This window comes from Pelobates fuscus, chromosome 13 (assembly GCF_036172605.1).
Source record: "Pelobates fuscus isolate aPelFus1 chromosome 13, aPelFus1.pri, whole genome shotgun sequence".
NCBI lineage: Eukaryota > Metazoa > Chordata > Amphibia > Anura > Pelobatidae > Pelobates > Pelobates fuscus.
This window is the reverse complement of record NC_086329.1, coordinates 37,055,319-37,073,794: the sequence shown is the minus strand read 5'-3', so window position 1 is coordinate 37,073,794 and position 18,476 is coordinate 37,055,319. Positions and strand designations below refer to the sequence as shown.

Below are 18,476 nucleotides of genomic sequence, written 5' to 3'. Positions count from 1 at the left end.
CTCTACAGCAAGCCACAGTGGTTATGGTGTCAGGATTGCCTTGAGTCTGCCTTAAGTGTAAGAATTCAGAAAAGTTTTGTATGGTTTGGCGTCTTACTTGGTGCCTGCTGAGAGCCGCACGCCGGAGAGCCGCAAGTTGTTAAAGGAACATAATCGCTTTAGGTGTACAAATCTGTAGTGTCTGCGTCCACACGCATTCATCCTCCCTCCCAGTGCATTAAAAATTTTTAAAATGTAGTTTTACATACCTTTTATCAGCGCCTAGGCTCCTTTGGCGCGGTTTACCTCTCTGCCTCCTGCAACGTCACCAATGTCACTGATGTCCAGTTCAGTGCTCCTCCTAATACACATGTAATACTGACGTTCTCTAGAGCTGGACTTAACCCTGCAATGTAAACATTAGTTTCTCCTAAACGGCAATTTTTTATATTGTAGGGATAAAAGCACAAGGGACAATGGACCCAGACCACGTTACAATGAGATGGTGGACTTGGGGACTATAGTGTCCCTTTAAGCAGGAATTTCTGGTTGCTCTCCTCCTCCAAGTCCTGCAGTACAACCACTGAACAGAGCCCTAGGCTCTCACGGGGGGCTCCAATTTGGCATCCAGGGTCTGTTGCCAGCAAGTGAATGTTTTAACTAATGTCTAAAGTAACACTAAAGTAATAGCATTGCTTCCTCTCCTGGCATTGAAAGGTATAAATGTAATTTACTGTAATCTGATTTGGCTGCTGCAGATACTGTCAGTAAATGAAGAACAAGAAAGGTTGGAGGGAGCTTGTTACACCCCAACCTCCGACTGCTCTTCGTACAGACCTGAGTATCCTGTTAGGGAGCTGATAACTCTTATTTGAATAGATTAAAATGTTAAAACATATGTAATATTAACACATTTTGACACAAGGATAATGATAATGCCTTGTTTCTGTGATTTGTCTTTCAATGCTTTGAAACTGAAGTCTTATTTAAAACACAATTAATAAGGAGCTAAAGAATCAATGTGTAAATGGATTATACACATATAGAGAAATGTAACGTGCACCATCTGTATTTTAAAACCAGCCATATCGCCACGATCAACATAATTAAATCACAAACGATGTCTGTTAGATTTAGTGTCGAGATATGAGGGCTAAATGCAATTGTAATGTATATTAAATCATATATATTGTTAACTCCTCCAGTAACGGTGATTTGGTGAGATAAACTGGGAGCGAAACATGGTTTCAGGCCAGCTCTAGGGCCTTTTTGCAGGTCTGCTGCATCAAATGTAATCTATAAAATACAAAATGGATTTAATTTGTATAAAACAAACAAACACACAAAAAAAGCAGATGTTCTGAATAAAAAGTCTTCAAGGATTCTAAAAGCTGGGAATTGTAATGACCACTGTTTTTAACCAGGAATTTCACACCCTTTCATTTTTTCTCTTTCGAAGTCTTCGCTATTAGCTGTAGGTACCCCGGAGACCTAAAGCTCTGCTAATCGAACGCCACTGCAGATTAATGTACAGCAGGACCTCGAACGTGGTGCGGAGCATCTTCTTCTATGACACTTGACAAATTAGTCTCGATTATTTGTTGACTGCTTACAATCCCTGCAATAACCGGTCCAGCTTTTTATGCCCCCAGTGTCAGCCAGATGCAGCTCCTTTTGTGTGCACTTTAATTGACAAGGGACATTGAGCACAGGGTGACATGAACGCTGTCAGGAAAAGGGCTGCTTTGTCACTCGGGCAGTTTTGTGACTTGCTCACATCTCTCTAGCTATAATAGGTTATTAGCATGTCCTGCCTTCTTTCCCCGGAGCTACGGCAGACGTACAACATCTGAGGACTTTGAGTAGGCTCTCACTGCCTTCCCCTTTTCACAGCAGGAGCCTGGTGATTTCACTAGAAAACCAGATGCAGTTACTTTTGAGTAGCAGATATTAGAAAGCGGTTAGAGTGACTGGTCCTGTGCGAGATCACTTGATGCCTTATTTACTAAGGAGGCGCACTCTGTTATGTGCTCTCATTACACAGGATTAGAAAGCGGGTTTGCGATACCTGACTTTTTCACCCCCCCCCCACCCCCCCAGAACTCATGCAATAAAACCGCTCCAGAAAGGCAGTGATGGGTTGTGTTCTTTCTGGATTGAAGTGGACTCGGACACCTTCTAAGGACCATGTCACACCTGAACCCCTTCTACCTACACTGGGCCTAACTCCGCAACAACAGCAGCTGCTTATAGAGACGTGGGAGCTCATTAAGCAGGATATTGCAAAGGTTGGAGTCATTGTCTTTATCAGGTAAGGTTTAAACCACATTTAAAGGTATCGGCGAAAACATTTTATTTTAACTGCAAATTACTAAATGCTGAGATGTTCTATTGGTTTCCATGGTGATAGCTCCCGATTTAGCTCCAGAATATTTGCCCCAAAACAGCACCTGGTTATTTTCTCAATAAATCTCCCTCATTGCCTGTTAATCTTTTTTTTTTTTTTTGCAACTTTTTCTTTTAACTCCAAGAAACACAAAGATATCTGAAGTTGGCAAATAAACAACTGTCTATAACTGTCGTAAGAGGTTTTTATATCCATGACTGCTCGGGTAAACCCACTGAATTTATACGGTTCCCTTCCAGAATGGAGAGGAGAGACTTGTGTAAGGAGATCCGATGGTGTAATATGGTTATTGTGATATTGGTTATAGTAGCTATATATGGAGTGTGTGCGTATGTATGTGTATATAATATATTATTGTTACGTATAAGCAGGTACGAACTAGAAGTCTGTGAACTGTTCTCCCACCTATGAGATTTTTCATTAAATTAAGAATTGACAAGGAGATTACATAATTTAAGCCAAAGTAGACTAGACCATTAAAATAGGCGATAAAAATACTTCTTGGTGATTTACATAGAAACATAGAATGTGACGGCAGATAAGAACCATTCGGCCCATCTAGTCTGCCCAGTTTTCTAAATACTATCATTAGTCCCTGGCCTTATCTTATAGCTAGGATAGCCTTATGCCTATCCCACGCATGCTTAAACTCCTTTACTGTGTTAACCTCTACCACTTCAGCTGGAAGGCTATTCCATGCATCCACTACCCTCTCAGTAAAGTAATACTTCCTGATATTATTTTTAAACCTTTGCCCCTCTAATTTAAGACTATGTCCTCTTGTTGTGGTAGTTTTCTTTCTTTTAAAAATAGTCTCCTCCTTTACTGTGTTGATTCCCTTTATGTATTTAAATGTTTCGATCACATCCCCCCCATCTCGTATTTCTTCCAAACTATACATGTTAAGATTTGGCCCCATTTTCAATCCAAATGATAGAGATCCCAAGTTATGATTACATAGATCACTTGTTTTTGACCCACTCCCCACGTAAGAAAGCAATTTATAATTAAGTTTTTAAAACAAATTTACACTTATTCATGATTCTATATGGATAACGTTATAAACCATACAAAAACCATATAAATACACAGTTAAAGATTTATATCTGTAGAGACTCCCAGGAGGGTTCCTTAATTAAGCATGCAGGGAAAGCAAGTATTGAGTGAGCTAGGTATCGAACATCTCCCACGGACCTTACACCTCGATACAAGTGATAATATACACCAATTATTTGTGCCTCTATTATAGAGCCTGCAGAGAGAGGGTTGTTGGGTTATAATCTACTTTCAGCCCACCTGTTGTCAGCTAAATGAATCGCCTGATATTGGTGCCATATGTCTGTTTATTACCACCAAAGGGTTTCTGCTCCTGATAGGATTTGTATTAAATGAGAAAACAAGGGGCTGGCTGCACTCACCTAAACATGCTTAATGGGGTGCTGCTGGGGGCCAATAAGTACAGTAAAAATGAAAATCCAGCACTTATCTGCTAAACAGCTATTTTGCTAGTTTTATTAAAAATACATAATCTAGGCAAAAAACAATGGGGGTTTAGTTATAACAAAACCCCTATTGTTTTTTGCCTAGATAAGAATTCGTATTAAAGACATGTCATAACAACCAGCTCCATGTATACCATACACAGGGATGTAATTACCACAAGGCAAACAAGGCATTTGCCTAGGGCGGCACTTTCAGGGGGGGGGTGCCAAAAAATGCCACCCCAAGCTCCCAGACGAATGCCTTGTTTGCCTCGTGTTCTGGGGCTGTCCACCTTACTGTGAGTGAGTGAGTGTAGCTGTCAGTTTGTGTCTGTGAGTGAGAATGGGTGTGTCTTTGAGTGAGAATGTGTGTCAGTGTGTGTATGTCATTTTATGTGTATCTGAGTGTGTGTGCCTGTCAGTGAGTGGGTGTGTCAGTATGTGACAATGACTGTATGTGTGTGACAATGACTGTGTATCTGTCAGTGAGTGTATATCAGTGCATGTATCCATGAGGGCATGTGTCTGTCAGTCAAACAAATAGGCCTTAAGTCAAATTAGAGGGCAAATTTAGATTTTGGGGGTGCCCGAATTTAGTTGTGCCTAAGGCAGCACAAATCCAAAATACACCACTGACCATACACGTAATAAAAAATGAAAGAGGCTAACCTTGCTGACTGCTATACTCATGGTAATGCCTCAATAAAACAAAGATTGACAAAAAAGAAATCTGCTTATAGATTTATCAGCATTAATATAGTGCAAACATATTCCGCAATGCTTTACAGTTATACGGTGGAAGTACTGCTACAAGAGCCAGTTCTAAAGAGAAGATGTCTTTTCTTGGGATCAGACCCAGGAAGCATCGGTCAGGACAGAGACAGAGTAAAAACACTGCTACGTTTTACAACGTTAATGTATAGATATACAGGCTTTTCAAAAGGCATAGGATTTAATGTAACTGTCACGTGGTTTAAAATGAATATCCATGATTTTTATATACACCTTGTATTTTCTTTTGTCAATTGTTTCCTATAAATTAACTTAAAAAGAAAAGGACATTTTCTCACGACAGTCTTAGTTCTGCTTGAATTCCATTTCAGGAATCCATATGTTTTCCATTAAATACAAAAATGTACTTATTATCTGTGCACATTTTACACGACATCCTGGGAGAGTTAAGGGACCCTATTTTTAAGAGCTGTGGCATATTCTTGGTTGGTATTCTTTTTTTTTTTGTGTGTGTGTGCGTATATTTATATTGCAGACGCTGTGAAGCATTTTATTTGAGAAAGTACTTTATATTATGAACATTTAATTTTATTTTTTCTCACAGCAACTTAAAAGGAACTGTCACAATAATAGTTTTTACACAATTTGATTGCTATCTTAAAGTTTCCACTTGAACCTTATGCATTTTTAGAAGTAAACAAAAAAAGCAAACGCGCAGGTTCTCGTTCGAATTTACTAGGGTGGATAACGAAAGACCTGGCACTTCTAGAAAGATATTTAATGCTTTAATAGTATAGGCTTGATTCATTCCAAAATAATTCCTGTACCGATTCTGAGCAGTCGATCATGAACATCCGAACACACGCGTTATCTGCATTGCAAAGAACGTACAGAATGTGGGGTGAAAATCTCAAAACCTGACATGTGGATATTGTCATTTTGCACGTCATTATGGAAGTGTTACATTCTTTCGGGGATATAATGTCCGGCTAACTATTTAAAGACGTGTCTAGGGCTATATAGATTGAGTACAGCAGGATGGCTCGGACATTCTCATTATAATAGTCTATATGATTTGTATTAAGTTGCAGATCATTTTATGAATAATGGGGTGGGTGAGTTGAAGATGGATAGTGGAAATTCTAGAACACATCTCCTTAACCCGTGTGAAATATTCAAAATCAGATTCCAAAGTTTTCACAGAGTACTGCAAATAGAAAGGAGTTTTATTCAGGATCAGGAGAACAAATTTATATACCACGTTTTGACGTCAATCCTTGTGTATGTTTATGGCTTGACGCCCAAACATTGTATACAATTTTATTTGCACTATGTGAAATCTTTGGGATTTGATTTTGAATAATTATAAGGGAGTGCAGATTCCTTGCATGGTGCCCCAGGCATGATAGCAGACTCAATTTGGGTTCCCAGGGAACAATTTCAGAATTGTATCCTTTACCCGAATGTTCGCATACAGTATATACACAGGGTGCTCTGTCCCATCTCTGTATTTTAATTTAACTTTCTTGTTTGTAAAAAAAATAAACAATTCTGATTTTCAAGGGTGTATTAGAATTCCACTTAAGGTGGGGTAGGCTGAGTGTCTTGTTCAGCAGTGTGTCTGTGAGGACATAATTTGACTTTTTGCCCATCCCTAGGAGGAAGAGTGTTATTACTAAAGTGAGAATTCTCAGGACTTCAAAGTGAATTTCACATTTAGAAACATAGAATGTGATGGCAGATAAGAACCATTCGGCCCATCTAGTCTGCCCAATATTTCAAAATACTTTAGTCCCTGGCCATATCTAGGATAGCCTTATGCCTATCTCATGCATGCTTAAACTCCCTCACTGTGTTAACCTCTACCACTTCAGCTGGAAGCTATTCCATGCATCCACTACCCTCTCAGTAAAGTAATACTTCCTGATATTATTTTTAAACCTTTGCCACTCTAATATAAGACACTGTCCTCTTGTTGTGGTAGTTTGTCTTCTTTTAAATATAGTCTCCTCCTTTCCTGTCTTGATTCCCTTTTATGTATTTAAATGTTTCTATCATATCTCCCCGGTCAAAGTAGTCAACAGGGAAAATTCTCTTAAAGGAACACTATAGTCACCTAAATGACTTTAGCTAAATAAAGCTGTTTTAGTCTATAGATCATTCCCCTGCAATTTCACTGCTTAATTCACTGTCATTTAGGAGTTAAATCACTTTGTTTCTGTTTATGCAGCACTAGCCACACCTCCCCTGGCTATGATTGACAGAGCCTGCATGAAAAAAACAAAACTGGTTTCACTTTCAAACATGTAATTTACCTTAAATAATTGTATCTCAATCTCTAAATTGAACTTTAATTACATACAGGAGGCTCTTGCAGGGTCTAGCAAGCTATTAACATAGCAGGGGATAAGAAAATCTTAATTAAACAGAACTTAAAAAAAGAAAGCCTAAATAGGGCTCTCTTTACAGGAAGTGTTTATGGAAGGCTGTGCAAGTCACATGCAGGGAGGTGTGACTAGGGTTCATAAACAAAGGGATTTAACTCCTAAATGGCAGAGGATTGAGCAGTGAGGCTGCAGGGGCATGTTCTATACACCAAAACTGCTTCATTAAGCTAAAGTTGTTCAGGTGACTATAGTGTCCCTTTAATGAGCTGTGCTTTTGTTCGGCTACTCTGACCGTAAAATTATAATTTATTTTGATTTTATTTAAAATGTTTAGTTTAGTAAATAAACCTGTTTGGCTGTTTGTTTTTTCTGCGTAGGCATCGATAAGGATACCAGCTAATACATATTTTGATAATTTCAGGCTCTTTGAAACCCACCCTGAATGCAAGGATGTGTTTTTTCTCTTTCATGATGTGGATGATCTGAAATTGAGTAAGGAATTACGTGCCCACGGACTAAGGTAAGGATCTTGTTTTCATCACATACCCTTCACTGTCTTCAGTTCTTGTCGAATGGCTAAAACACACACACTGTAACAGACTGCAGGACTGTACTTCTAATGCGATCTATTCTGGCCAATCCGCAGTAAATCCTCAGGCCTCTATTTATTAGAATAATAGAATCACCTATAACCAAAACTGTTAAAGGAATTAATAAAATTATAATAATGTTTTAGCCCTGCGAGCTTTTGGGAACCCAATTTTCAGAGGTATTTTCCCCCATTTTATATATGATCCATCTCGTATGCTAGATTTTTTTGGAACACAGACAATCTGATCCTTGATTCATTATCTCACTCTGTGGCGTGATCATGTAGCCAAAGGCAGTACCGGTGTGTCAGTCAGTCGTGAACTTGTAGTTCAGTTGGCATGCCTATTGTCCTATAACAAACAATGAGATGATCTGGCTAATCGACTAGCCAACTGGTTTGTGAATAATGTTCTTCATAGACTTTGTCTCAACCTTCTGAACTTTCTATCAATGTAATTTTTATATTTGTTGGAACAAGCTCGGTGGAAACTTGCACAATATTGCATTTTTAGCATTTTCTTTTATGGTTCTTGGAAATCTAATCTTTAGATGATTATGGTACAGAAAAAAAATGTGCATCCTGTATAATTTATTTTTTCCCAGAGTGTGTTGGTGGGTTCTGTCTAAGGTTGAGGGTAGTTGCACTGAGAACTAGTGATGTCGTGAACATAAAATGTTCGGTACGCGAACTTCCGCAAATGTTCGCAACTGGGCGAACCGCCATATACTTCAATAGGCAGTCGAATTTGAAAACCCACAGGGACTCTTTCTGGCCACAATAGTGATGGAAAAGTTGTTTCAAGGGGACTAACACCTGGACTGTGGCATGCCGGAGGGGGATCCATGGCAAAACTCCCATGGAAAATTACATAGTTGATGCAGAGCCTGGTTTTAATCCATAAAGGGCATAAATCACCTAACATTCCTAAATTGTTTGGAATAACATGCTTTAAAACATCAGGTATGATAGTGTATCGATCAGGTAGTGTAAGGGTTACGCCGCTTCACAGTGACAGACCAAACTCCCCGTTTAACGCACCGCAAACAACCGCAAACAGTCCATTTGCACAACCGCAAACTCCCCATTTGCACAAGGTTGGATACCATGCTAGCCATGTCCCGTTCCTTGTCCTCACTGATGTCATTGAGGGTCTCTCTTCCTCCACCCAGCCACGTACAACACCAAGGGTCCCCGAAAGGTGACAAGCCCCCTGGGACGCCTGCTGTGTTTGGTCTTCCACCTCCTCAAAGCCACCTTCCTCCTCTGACTCCTCTTCTTCAGACTCCTCTCTCTGCGTTGCCTCTCTCGGTGTTATTATAAGGTGTGTTAAGTAGTACTATTCCTATCAGTTTAATCCCTGTTACGTCCCCTATCAGGGGACGTGTATATAAGGCATCGATTTTAGGAACCGGGAGATGGAAAAAGATGCTTGGTCGGTCCTCCTACTTCAAATTTTGGGCACTGCACGTGCAATCTAATGTGCCACCAGATAGGAGTGGTGTGTTAAGTAGTACTATTCTTATCAGTTTAATCCCAATGTCACGACTACTAGTGTGGTCCAGCACGCAGAAACTATGTAAACATATACATAGGCAAGAAAAGGAAAATAAAAGGACAGAGCATAAACCGGACCTTAGAATGGGCGGACTAATACGCTAGAGACAGAGAATGGTCAAAGGGAAAGCCGAGGTCAAGGAAGCCAGAAAATACACAATACCGTTTACACAAGCCAAGTCAGGGAAACCAGAATTCAGAATAACCAGGGAAAAGCCAAGATCAGGATACCAGGAAATCAGATTCACAATGATAAAGCACTCTCAGGAAACCAGGAACAGGAAACCACGACAGGGCAAGGTACAGCTGACTGAGGAAGCTCCATAGCAAGGAGTGAAACGCGTTTTGGCTACTTCAAAAGGACTTTTTAATTAAGGACTTATTATACTGTTTTTATTTTATTTTGTTTTACAATAGAATAAATTTACTACTTTTTACTCAAGATCCTTTTAAGTCCTTTTTTTGGGAAACCTCAGCTATATCTTCCTAGGGGTAGTGCCATCCCCACTCAAATTGGCACAATACTTTTACACCTAGAGCCGGGACCCACAGGCTCAGGACCAGGTGAGCACACCATTTATTTCTTAAATATTGTGCTTTTTACAAACACCCTCTATACATTGGTCTGCTTCTCCCATTCTTTTCTTTTGAGGAATACCCCACATTGAAGGAGACCGGCCGTGCTACCCCAAATAAGCACACAAGCCATAATACGGAGCCAGTGTTCTCATATACAGGCTCCTTTAAATGTGAGTGTTCCATTTTTTAAGATACCACCAATTGTGTTATATGTCATTATTATCCTGAAACCATCTGCACTATATTGTACCCTTTATATTTTTCTCGATATGTACCTTGCACACCATCATTGAATGAAAGATCATTTTTACCATTTTGGTAAGCTATATGTGTTAAAGCGCTCCACTTACTGGTATAAGTTCTTTGTCACTTACACCGCACTTATAATTTTAAAGGTACTGGGGTGAGCTAGGGAATTAAATATCACGCGGCGGGCCGGCAGCCGCGACACCCTGTTACATCCCCCTCATCAGGCCTTTTTTAGCCGAATGTATCGCCCACTGTCAGTCCCTTCGGGATCCATCCCTCATTCATCTTAATAAAGGTGAGGTATCTAGACTTTTTGACCTAGGCGACTTCTCTTCTCAGTGACAATGCCTCCTGCTGCACTAAGGGTCCTTTCTGACAGGACACTTGAAGCGGGGCAGGCCAGAAGTTCTATCGCAAATTGGGATAGCTCAGGCCACAGGTCAAGCCTGCACACCCAGTAGTCAAGGGGTTCATCGCTCCTCAGAGTGTCGATATCTGCAGTTAAGGCGAGGTAGTCTGCTACCTGTCGGTCGAGTCGCTCTCTGAGGGTGGACCCCGAAGGGCTGTGGCGATGCGTAGGACTTAAAAAGCTCTGCATGTCCTCCATCAACAACACATCTGTAAAGCGTCCTGTCCTTGCCGTCGTGGGAGGAGGAGGATTACTTTCACCTCTTCCCCTGTTAGATTCCCGTTTGTGCTGTGACATCACCCTTATACGCTGTGTAAAGCATACTTTTTAATTGATTTTAGAACTGCTGCATCCTTTCCGACTTGCCGTAATTCGGTAACATTTCAGGCACTTTCTGCTTATACCGGGGGTCTAGTAGCGTGGACACCCAGTACAGGTCGTTCTCCTTCAGCCTTTTTATACGAGGGTCCCTCAACAGGCACGACAGCATGAAAGACCCCATTTGCACAAGGTTGGATGCCGAGCTACTCATGTCCTGTTCCTCGTCCTCAGTGATCTCTCTGAAGGTATGTTCTTCCCCCCCAGCCATGTACAACACCACAGGTACCAGATAGGTGACAACGAGCACCCTGGGATGCCTGTTGTGGTTGGTCTTCCTCCTCTTCCTCAAAGCCACATTCCTCCTCTGACTCCTCTTCCTCACAATCCTCTTCCAGCATTGCCGCAGGTCCAGCAAGCGATGCTGATAAGGCTGTTTCTGGTGGTGATGGTGACCACAACTCTTCCTCTTCACGCTCATCTACGGCCTGATCCAGCACTCTTCGCAGGGCACGCTCCAGGAAGAAAACAAATTGTATGATGTCGCTGATGGTGCCTTCGGTGCGACTGACTAGGTTTGTCACCTCCTCAAAAGGCCGCATGAGCCTACAGGCATTGCGCATGAGCATCCAGTAACGTGGCAAAAAAATTCCCAGCTCCGCAGAGGCTGTCCTAGCACCCCGGTCATACAAATACTCGTTAACGGCTTTTTCTTGTTGGAGCAGGCGGTCGAACATTAGGAGTGTTGAATTCCAACGTGTCGGGCTGTCGCAAATCAAGCGCCTCACTGGCATGTTTCGTCGCTGGATTTCGGAAAAGTGCGCCATGGCCGTGTAGGAATGCCTGAAATGGCCACACACCTTCCTGGCCTGCTTAAGGACGTCCTGTAAGCCTGGGTACTTATGCACAAAGCGTTGTACGATCAGATTACACACATGTGCCATGCACGGCACATGTGTCAACTTGCCCAAATGCAATGCCGCCAACAAATTTCTTTCGTTGTCACAAACCACTTTGCCGATCTCCAATTGATGCGGAGTCAGCCACTGATCCACCTGTGCGTTCAGGGCGGACAGGAGTGCTGGTCCGGTGTGACTCTATGCGTTCAGGCAAGTCAACCCCAAGACGGCGTGACACTGCCGTATCCGGGATGTGGAACAGTACCTGGGGAGCTGGGGGGGTGCCGTTGATGTGGAGCAAGACGCAGCAGCATTAGTTGCTTAGTTTGTGTAATTTCCCTATATCACTCAGGAACCGAACAACCGCACGAACCAGTGACCACCCGGGAACGGTACTCACCTCAATGTTATAATTGTTTGTCTGTGTGGCCGCAATTCGTATGAACGACCACGAGGTGGCGGCCAGCTTGTTCGCATGAACGCAGGCAGCAGTGTTTGGTTGTCAAGTTTATGGAACTAAAACGGTGGAACATTTTGTCAGGATTAGGGGAACAAGTTCCACAGTTCAAATAGAGACTATGTTCAGTATTTTGTTCGGATTTTTGTTACCGAAGTTGACGGACAGCTAGCCCTGATTTCATGGAACTATTTTGGGCATAGCACCATGTGCGCGGTCAGCCAAATAATTTACTTCCATTGAAAAGTCGAACCCCTGAACCGATCTGGGTGATTTTTTGGATATGTTGGTCACCCAGATCGAGGCTATCAGGGGATGTGACTTTTGTGGGGTTTTCGTGGTTATTGAAGGTACTTTTGGGGTGTTTGTAAATGGTATGTTTTTCTGTAGCGGGGGATAACCGAGTTTGTACAGTTCCTGACTCCATTATCTCCCAGGAACAGGGGAGGGATTTTGTTTTGTGTGGGAGTGTCATGGGCGTGTTTGACTGTGTCCATAAATGTATAAAGGCAGAGCATCTGGCCAGAATAAAGCATTCCAGCTTGTACTCCCAGAACTATGTGTTGCCTGGTTCCTGGGAGGGGAAAGGGCTAATCACTACTCTAGCTTGTTCCAGTGTGGACGATTAAACGGGGAAAGTCCTTGTAAGGACTAGAGCTCCAAAGGCCTGAGTGTCGTCCAGTGCCTGGGAGTGGATAGAGCACATTCCCCCATTCAGCACCAGGACCCCAGTCAAGTCACAGCGACTGGGGGCAGGACGGCAGAGGTTTGTCCCCTGTTCCAGCTAGGAATCTGTCCTTTGGCGGAGGTACCCAGCCGGGGTACAGGGAGCTACGCTACATATTCCTAGCACTATAGTACCTTCCATGCATCCGATATGGAGTTTAAACCACTTTGGTCACTTACAATAATTCCAGCGCCAATGTCAGGCTCCACCTCCACTCCTCTGCTGTCAGCCGGACCTAATGTGAATGCATGGCGCTTGCCTTGTTTGCATTAGGACTCTCCCCTAGGAAAGAATTTAATAAATGCTTTTCTATGGGGTTTTAGCTGACGCTGGATGTCCTCATGCAAAGCATGCAGATGGTCAGTTAGTGGACCAAAAGTCTGCGAATTACCCAAAAGATAGCCACTAGAGGTTGCATTAACCCTGCAAGGTAATGAATGCACTTAATCAATTGCAGGGTTAAGGGGACGGGAGCACTGCACGCAGACCACATGAGATGAACTGGTCTGGGTGACTACAGTGTCCCTTTAAACAATGCTTTCCTAAAATAAACCAGTTTAACACGAACCTTGTTCTTCAAAGATATAAATCCAGTGGGCAATTGCATGCTATTCTCAATCCTGAGCCTGAAGGACTTGGCTTGTTGGGAAAACCCCAAATCAAAGAATAAGTGGTTAATTCCACTACTGTAATGGAGTAAACTACATCAGATGCTGCAGCAAGTAAATAGCTTAGAGAGCTTAGAGTAGACTAAAGTAGGAATCGAAGAGCTGCGAGGTTGGATAGCTATGTGAGCTTTGTGTGTGGTCTACAAAGTGATACATGTGAGGAGGAGTATTAATATAATAACAAACTGTAAAATGGTTTGTGAAGCATTGAAATTGGTATTCTCTCTAAGCATAGATATTAGGGCCTACATGTACAGGTTGTGTCCGGCTATAAAAGATCTTATATTGTTTTATTAATCTCCATTTCCCCTACCAGGGTCCTATCTGTTGTGGAGAAGAGTGTAGCCCGGATAGAAAATGTAACTCGTCTGGAAGAACTCCTTTTTGAGCTTGGAAGGAGTCATTACAGATACAAGGCACCTCCTAGATATTATCAGGTAAATCATGTTACTTCTCTTATCATTCAGTACACTCAACCAAATCAGTTATTCTCTTATCAACAAAAAAACACACAAATCAAAACAAATTACCAGATTTAGCGGTTCTAGAACTTGCTGAATTTAGTTATATGAACATCTCCAAATGTCTCAAGGGATTCTGAACTGCTGTGCCCATACGGTTAACCGGATATGTGTATATGTAATAAACTTATATATGCCAAAGCTCCGAATGCACAATATAACAGCTACAGATTAAATTGGCAATCATTTATTGAAACAAATACTGTTTATTATAAGTAAAATAAATGGACAAAACAAAAGCGGCCAAATACTTAATACACAAAAGTAATTACCCAATTCCATAACGCTAATAGGACAGAAACACGAGCCACCAATACCCTCCAGCGTTTCGAGGTTATCTGAGAAAGGCAGCCAGGGAGGTGCCGAAACATTGGAGGGTATTGGTGGCTCGTGTTTCTGACCTACTAGGCATGGGGAATTGGGTCATTAATTTTGTATTAACTATTTGCCAGTTTTTGCTTTCTCCATTTCTTTTAGGTATAATAAACCGTATTTGTATCAATAAAAGATCGCTAATTTAATCTGTAGCGGTTATATTGTGCATTTTGATTGTTTGCATATATAGATTTATTTGGGGCACCGGAGGGAGTGCTTATGAGATTTGCACCTAGCTGTATAACTATAATTTGTTTTCTCTCTCCGTGCTGTTTTTGTTATTGGATATAGGACTAACTTGACAATTAAAGGGACACTCCAGGCACCCAGACCACTTCTGCCTATTGGAGTGGTCTGGGTGCCAACTCCCACAACTCTTAACCCTGCAAGTGTAATTATTGCAGTTTTTTTTTTATAAACTGCAATAATGACCTTGCAGGGTTAACTCAGGTCACTTCCTCCTTCATAGCACAGGAAACCTGTGCTAGAGCGTCGCTGGACGTCCTCACGCTGTGTGAGGACCTCCAGCGTCACTCAATTCCCCATAGCATTTTCAATGCTTTCCTATGGGGAGCTCTAATGCGCATTAGGTCTCCCCGGCCGGTGGGCGGGATCAGTCTTGCCCACCGGCCAACATAATACAGAGGAGGAGCGGCGGAGGAGGAGGCAGCAACGAGGGACATGCCGCTGCCTCTGGTAAGTCACTGAAGGGGTTTTCACTCCTTCAGTAACCGGGGATTGGGAGGTGGGAGGGAGGGAGGACCTGCAGTGCCAGGAAAACGGATTGTTTTCCTTTAAGCTGACAGTGGCTGCTATGTTTGGGTGAGATGATCAATTCTGATGTCAGCCAAAGAGCGGATTGGGGGGGAGCCAGCGCCGACAGACCAGTGCTGGAAATAAGGTGAGTTTTTACTATATTTATCCTTTCAAGTTTTACAGTGCTGAAAATGTACATTAAGATGTAGTGGTTTTGGTGCTAACTGTCCATATTTAAAGTGACCTTTATCAGTCTTTCCATAAATCAGTTTGATGTACTACCTATCATTTTATTCTGAGTCTATTTAGCAGGAAATGCCACTCCAAGAAGAATTGCTATTTTTGCAGTGAGGAGGTGGCCATCTTGTAATTCCGCACAATTCTCAAGCCTCTCCCTGACCATTATGGATTAAAAAAGACAAAACTTCAAACTTTACAAAGACATACTGACTGGCTGCTGCCATCACATGTGGTTTGTACATTGGTTCCCACTTCCCAGGAAACAATAAATAGCTTTCTGAACTCTGACCCGTGTCCACAATTAGCTAGAAATCTATTCAGATCCGATTTTGTAGCACAATCTGTATGCTGAACAGATCTTAAAATTAGCTCAAGTTAGTGGTTGGATATTCTATATTAAGATTAATGTACTATATCTTCTAAAAACTAAATGTATAATAAAATGATTTCCGTTTCAGTACGTGGGGATGGAGTTTCTATCTGCCATTCGCCCAATTTTGAAAGAAAAATGGACACCAGAGGTGGAGGAGGTGTGGAAAGTAAGTGCCGCCTTTTTTAAAATTATTATTAAATTACGTAATATTGACGAAGCTATCTAAGCACCATAACCACTACAGTTCAGGAAGTAGTTATGCAGCAGGTGAATATTACCTGCTGCCACTATAACCACTGCAACATGCTGTAGTGGTTATGGTGCTTAGACTGCTTTTTTTTTTTAAAGTAGTCTTGTTGTCTAATACATATTTTATGTAAATATTAAATTATAAAACCTTAATGATTTACTATACTAAATATAATATTTACGACTTCCTCAACACTACATACAGGTTCTTTGTATTTCCATGTTCTCGTTCAGGATGTCATGTAGGCATTTTATGATTGGGGAAACTAAGCAACGTTTACCTCCGTGAACATTCTATATTGTAAAGTTCTGTGGAATAAGTTGTCGTTACAAATGCCATTAATAATAATAATAAATGGAGCTGAGTAGCAAGCTAAAAGCGGCGACACACTGCTTCTATTAGCAATAGTATTCATGTCTTTTCATGAAAGAAACTGATACGAAGTATTGATCTACATATTCAGCACTCCCACTCATAACAAAAAGCTAGCACTGAAATCCCATTGCAGCTTTCTAAACTAGGGACAGATAACTCCTGGAACCTGCTATTCGGGTGGATTTGTAGCAAAATCAGAGACCTTCAAATAATCTTTGATATCTGGTTCTAATGCATTATCTATATAAAAATAGGTGTATTTGAAACAGTTTCTAGATCCCTTGTGCATTCTTGTTAATATTTAGTGTCATGCATTCTAAAATTACATGAAAAATGATAATTTGTTGTGGCAAATATTGAAATGTGTTCGAACCCCCTTCCTTTCCTAAACAGGTTCTGTTTACGTACATCTGTGCAGTAATGAAAGCTGGCTACCAGGAAGAAGAGAATAAGCATTATGACGAGAAGACTCCTACAATCAAACGACAGGCAAAGAGTCAGGCGACTGCAATGTAGAAAACAAAGGGAAGTTAGTATAAGGCAGAGTACCAATGTTTATCATTCCTGGAAGGTTTACATCAATCCCCCTCACTGCGCTAATGTGTCAGGTGTTTAGCCAATCTTAGTCAGGTTATCAAGCATCTCAATATAGGTATCTTATTCAATATTCCTTCATGTCCAGCAAATGAATCGGACTAAGCAGCACTGTGTGTTGTGTAATTGCTAGGCTTTATTAGAAGATGACCTGCGCTATTGGCTAAACCTGAATGTAGAAACCTCAAAATGTATACCCAGAGATTTGTTGGTCTTAAGTACCAAGAGTTTTTCTAAAGGGGAACTGTCACTTCTTTGATTTTTAAATTGTGACCACTGCTTGCAGGTCTCAAAGGCACCTGCTTACCTCTTTAACAGCAGGTGCTCTCAAATCCTGGGCTAACCCATAGTAAGCCAATATAAAGAAAATTGGAAAGCATCTCAACTGCCTTAAAATTTAAGTGCGATATATGATTAAGATGCTAGCTGAAACGTGTTTTACTCTTTGTATGGTCCAGTAAAGTCTACTTTAATTTAAGGTAGTTGAACCACCATCACCTATACCAGTGGTTCCCAACCCAGTCCTCAAGTAACCCCCATCACACCAGGATTTGGGGATTACCCAGTTGTGTCTAAAGTGTTACAAAAAAAAAACACACACACACACACACACACTTTAGATACATGGTAATCTCTAAATCAGCGGTAAAAAAAAAACATCCCCCATAATGCTCTTACACCCATAATGCTGGCAAAGCATCATGGGAGGTGTAGTCCAAAACACCAGCAGTGCCAAAGGTAGCCTATACCTGCCCTAAATGCTGGACTGGTAAGGGGTAGTTGAGGACTGGGTCAGGAACCCCTGATCTATACCAAAAAAAAAAGTGTAGGATACCAAACTCTCCTGGACTCCAAGGTGCGATCGGGCATTATCTTACCTTTATCATACAAACATGTAAATGGAAAAATGATAAAGAATTTCAGGTTGTGCTAAAACTATACAGGGTCGAAACATTGCTTCTGCTCCAATAAACCTGCTTAGCTTGGTTTCACCTTGAGTGCCTGGACCATCATTTGTTACCACCACCTATATTGACTTCAGTTTTAGCACAACCCCAAAGCTAGTTTGGCTATTTTTAAAATTCTTTCTAGTTTTTCCATTTAGATGTTTGTATGGTAAAGGTAAGGTAATGCTTTACAAATACAAACACCATAATCGCTACAGCAAAATGCCCCGTCACCTTCATACCAGAACCATTTGAATTCTTACCTGGATTCTGCCAAAAGTAACTCCATGCATCCATTATCAACAGATGTGGAAACCCCTATACCTAGGAGGAGCTTAGACAGATTCTAGTGCATCCAGGGAGCTGCGCCTGGCCGATCCCAATTAAGTTCTAAAATTGAGGGGAGAGAGTTGGGCGAGCAGTATTGGTTATGGTGTATAAATTATCCACCAGTCTTTTTCAGCCAAGAATTAAATCACTCTTGTATCAGTTTATACAGCCAGATTAAGAGCCCAGTGGGCCTGGTGCTGACAATTATGATGGGCCTAATTACAGAATCATATCGACCAAAAACAGTAAAACACTCCCAAGCGTCATGTATCTGATG

The 18,476-nt window shown here is 41.4% G+C and overlaps 1 protein-coding gene across 1 annotated transcript; it reads left to right on the top strand.

Moving 5' to 3' along the window:
- The first annotated feature begins 2,076 nt into the window (after window positions 1–2,076).
- On the top strand, window positions 2,077–17,018 carry LOC134582831 (uncharacterized). The gene is made up of 5 exons (XM_063439498.1): window positions 2,077–2,290; window positions 7,408–7,506; window positions 13,755–13,875; window positions 15,789–15,869; window positions 16,722–17,018. Exons 1-5 carry the CDS (start codon window positions 2,115–2,117, stop codon window positions 16,842–16,844), a joined length of 600 nt encoding a protein of 199 aa, XP_063295568.1. The 5' UTR covers window positions 2,077–2,114; the 3' UTR covers window positions 16,845–17,018.
- The last annotated feature ends 1,458 nt before the right edge of the window (window positions 17,019–18,476 follow it).

Coding starts and splice junctions, on each gene's coding strand:
- LOC134582831 (XM_063439498.1), top strand. CDS start 2,115: ATGGGTTGTGTTCTTTCTGGATTGAAGTGGACTCGGACACCTTCTAAG. Junction 2,291..7,407: donor GGAGTCATTGTCTTTATCAG/GTAAGGTTTAAA, acceptor TGATAATTTCAG/GCTCTTTGAAACCCACCCTG. Junction 7,507..13,754: donor TTACGTGCCCACGGACTAAG/GTAAGGATCTTG, acceptor TTCCCCTACCAG/GGTCCTATCTGTTGTGGAGA.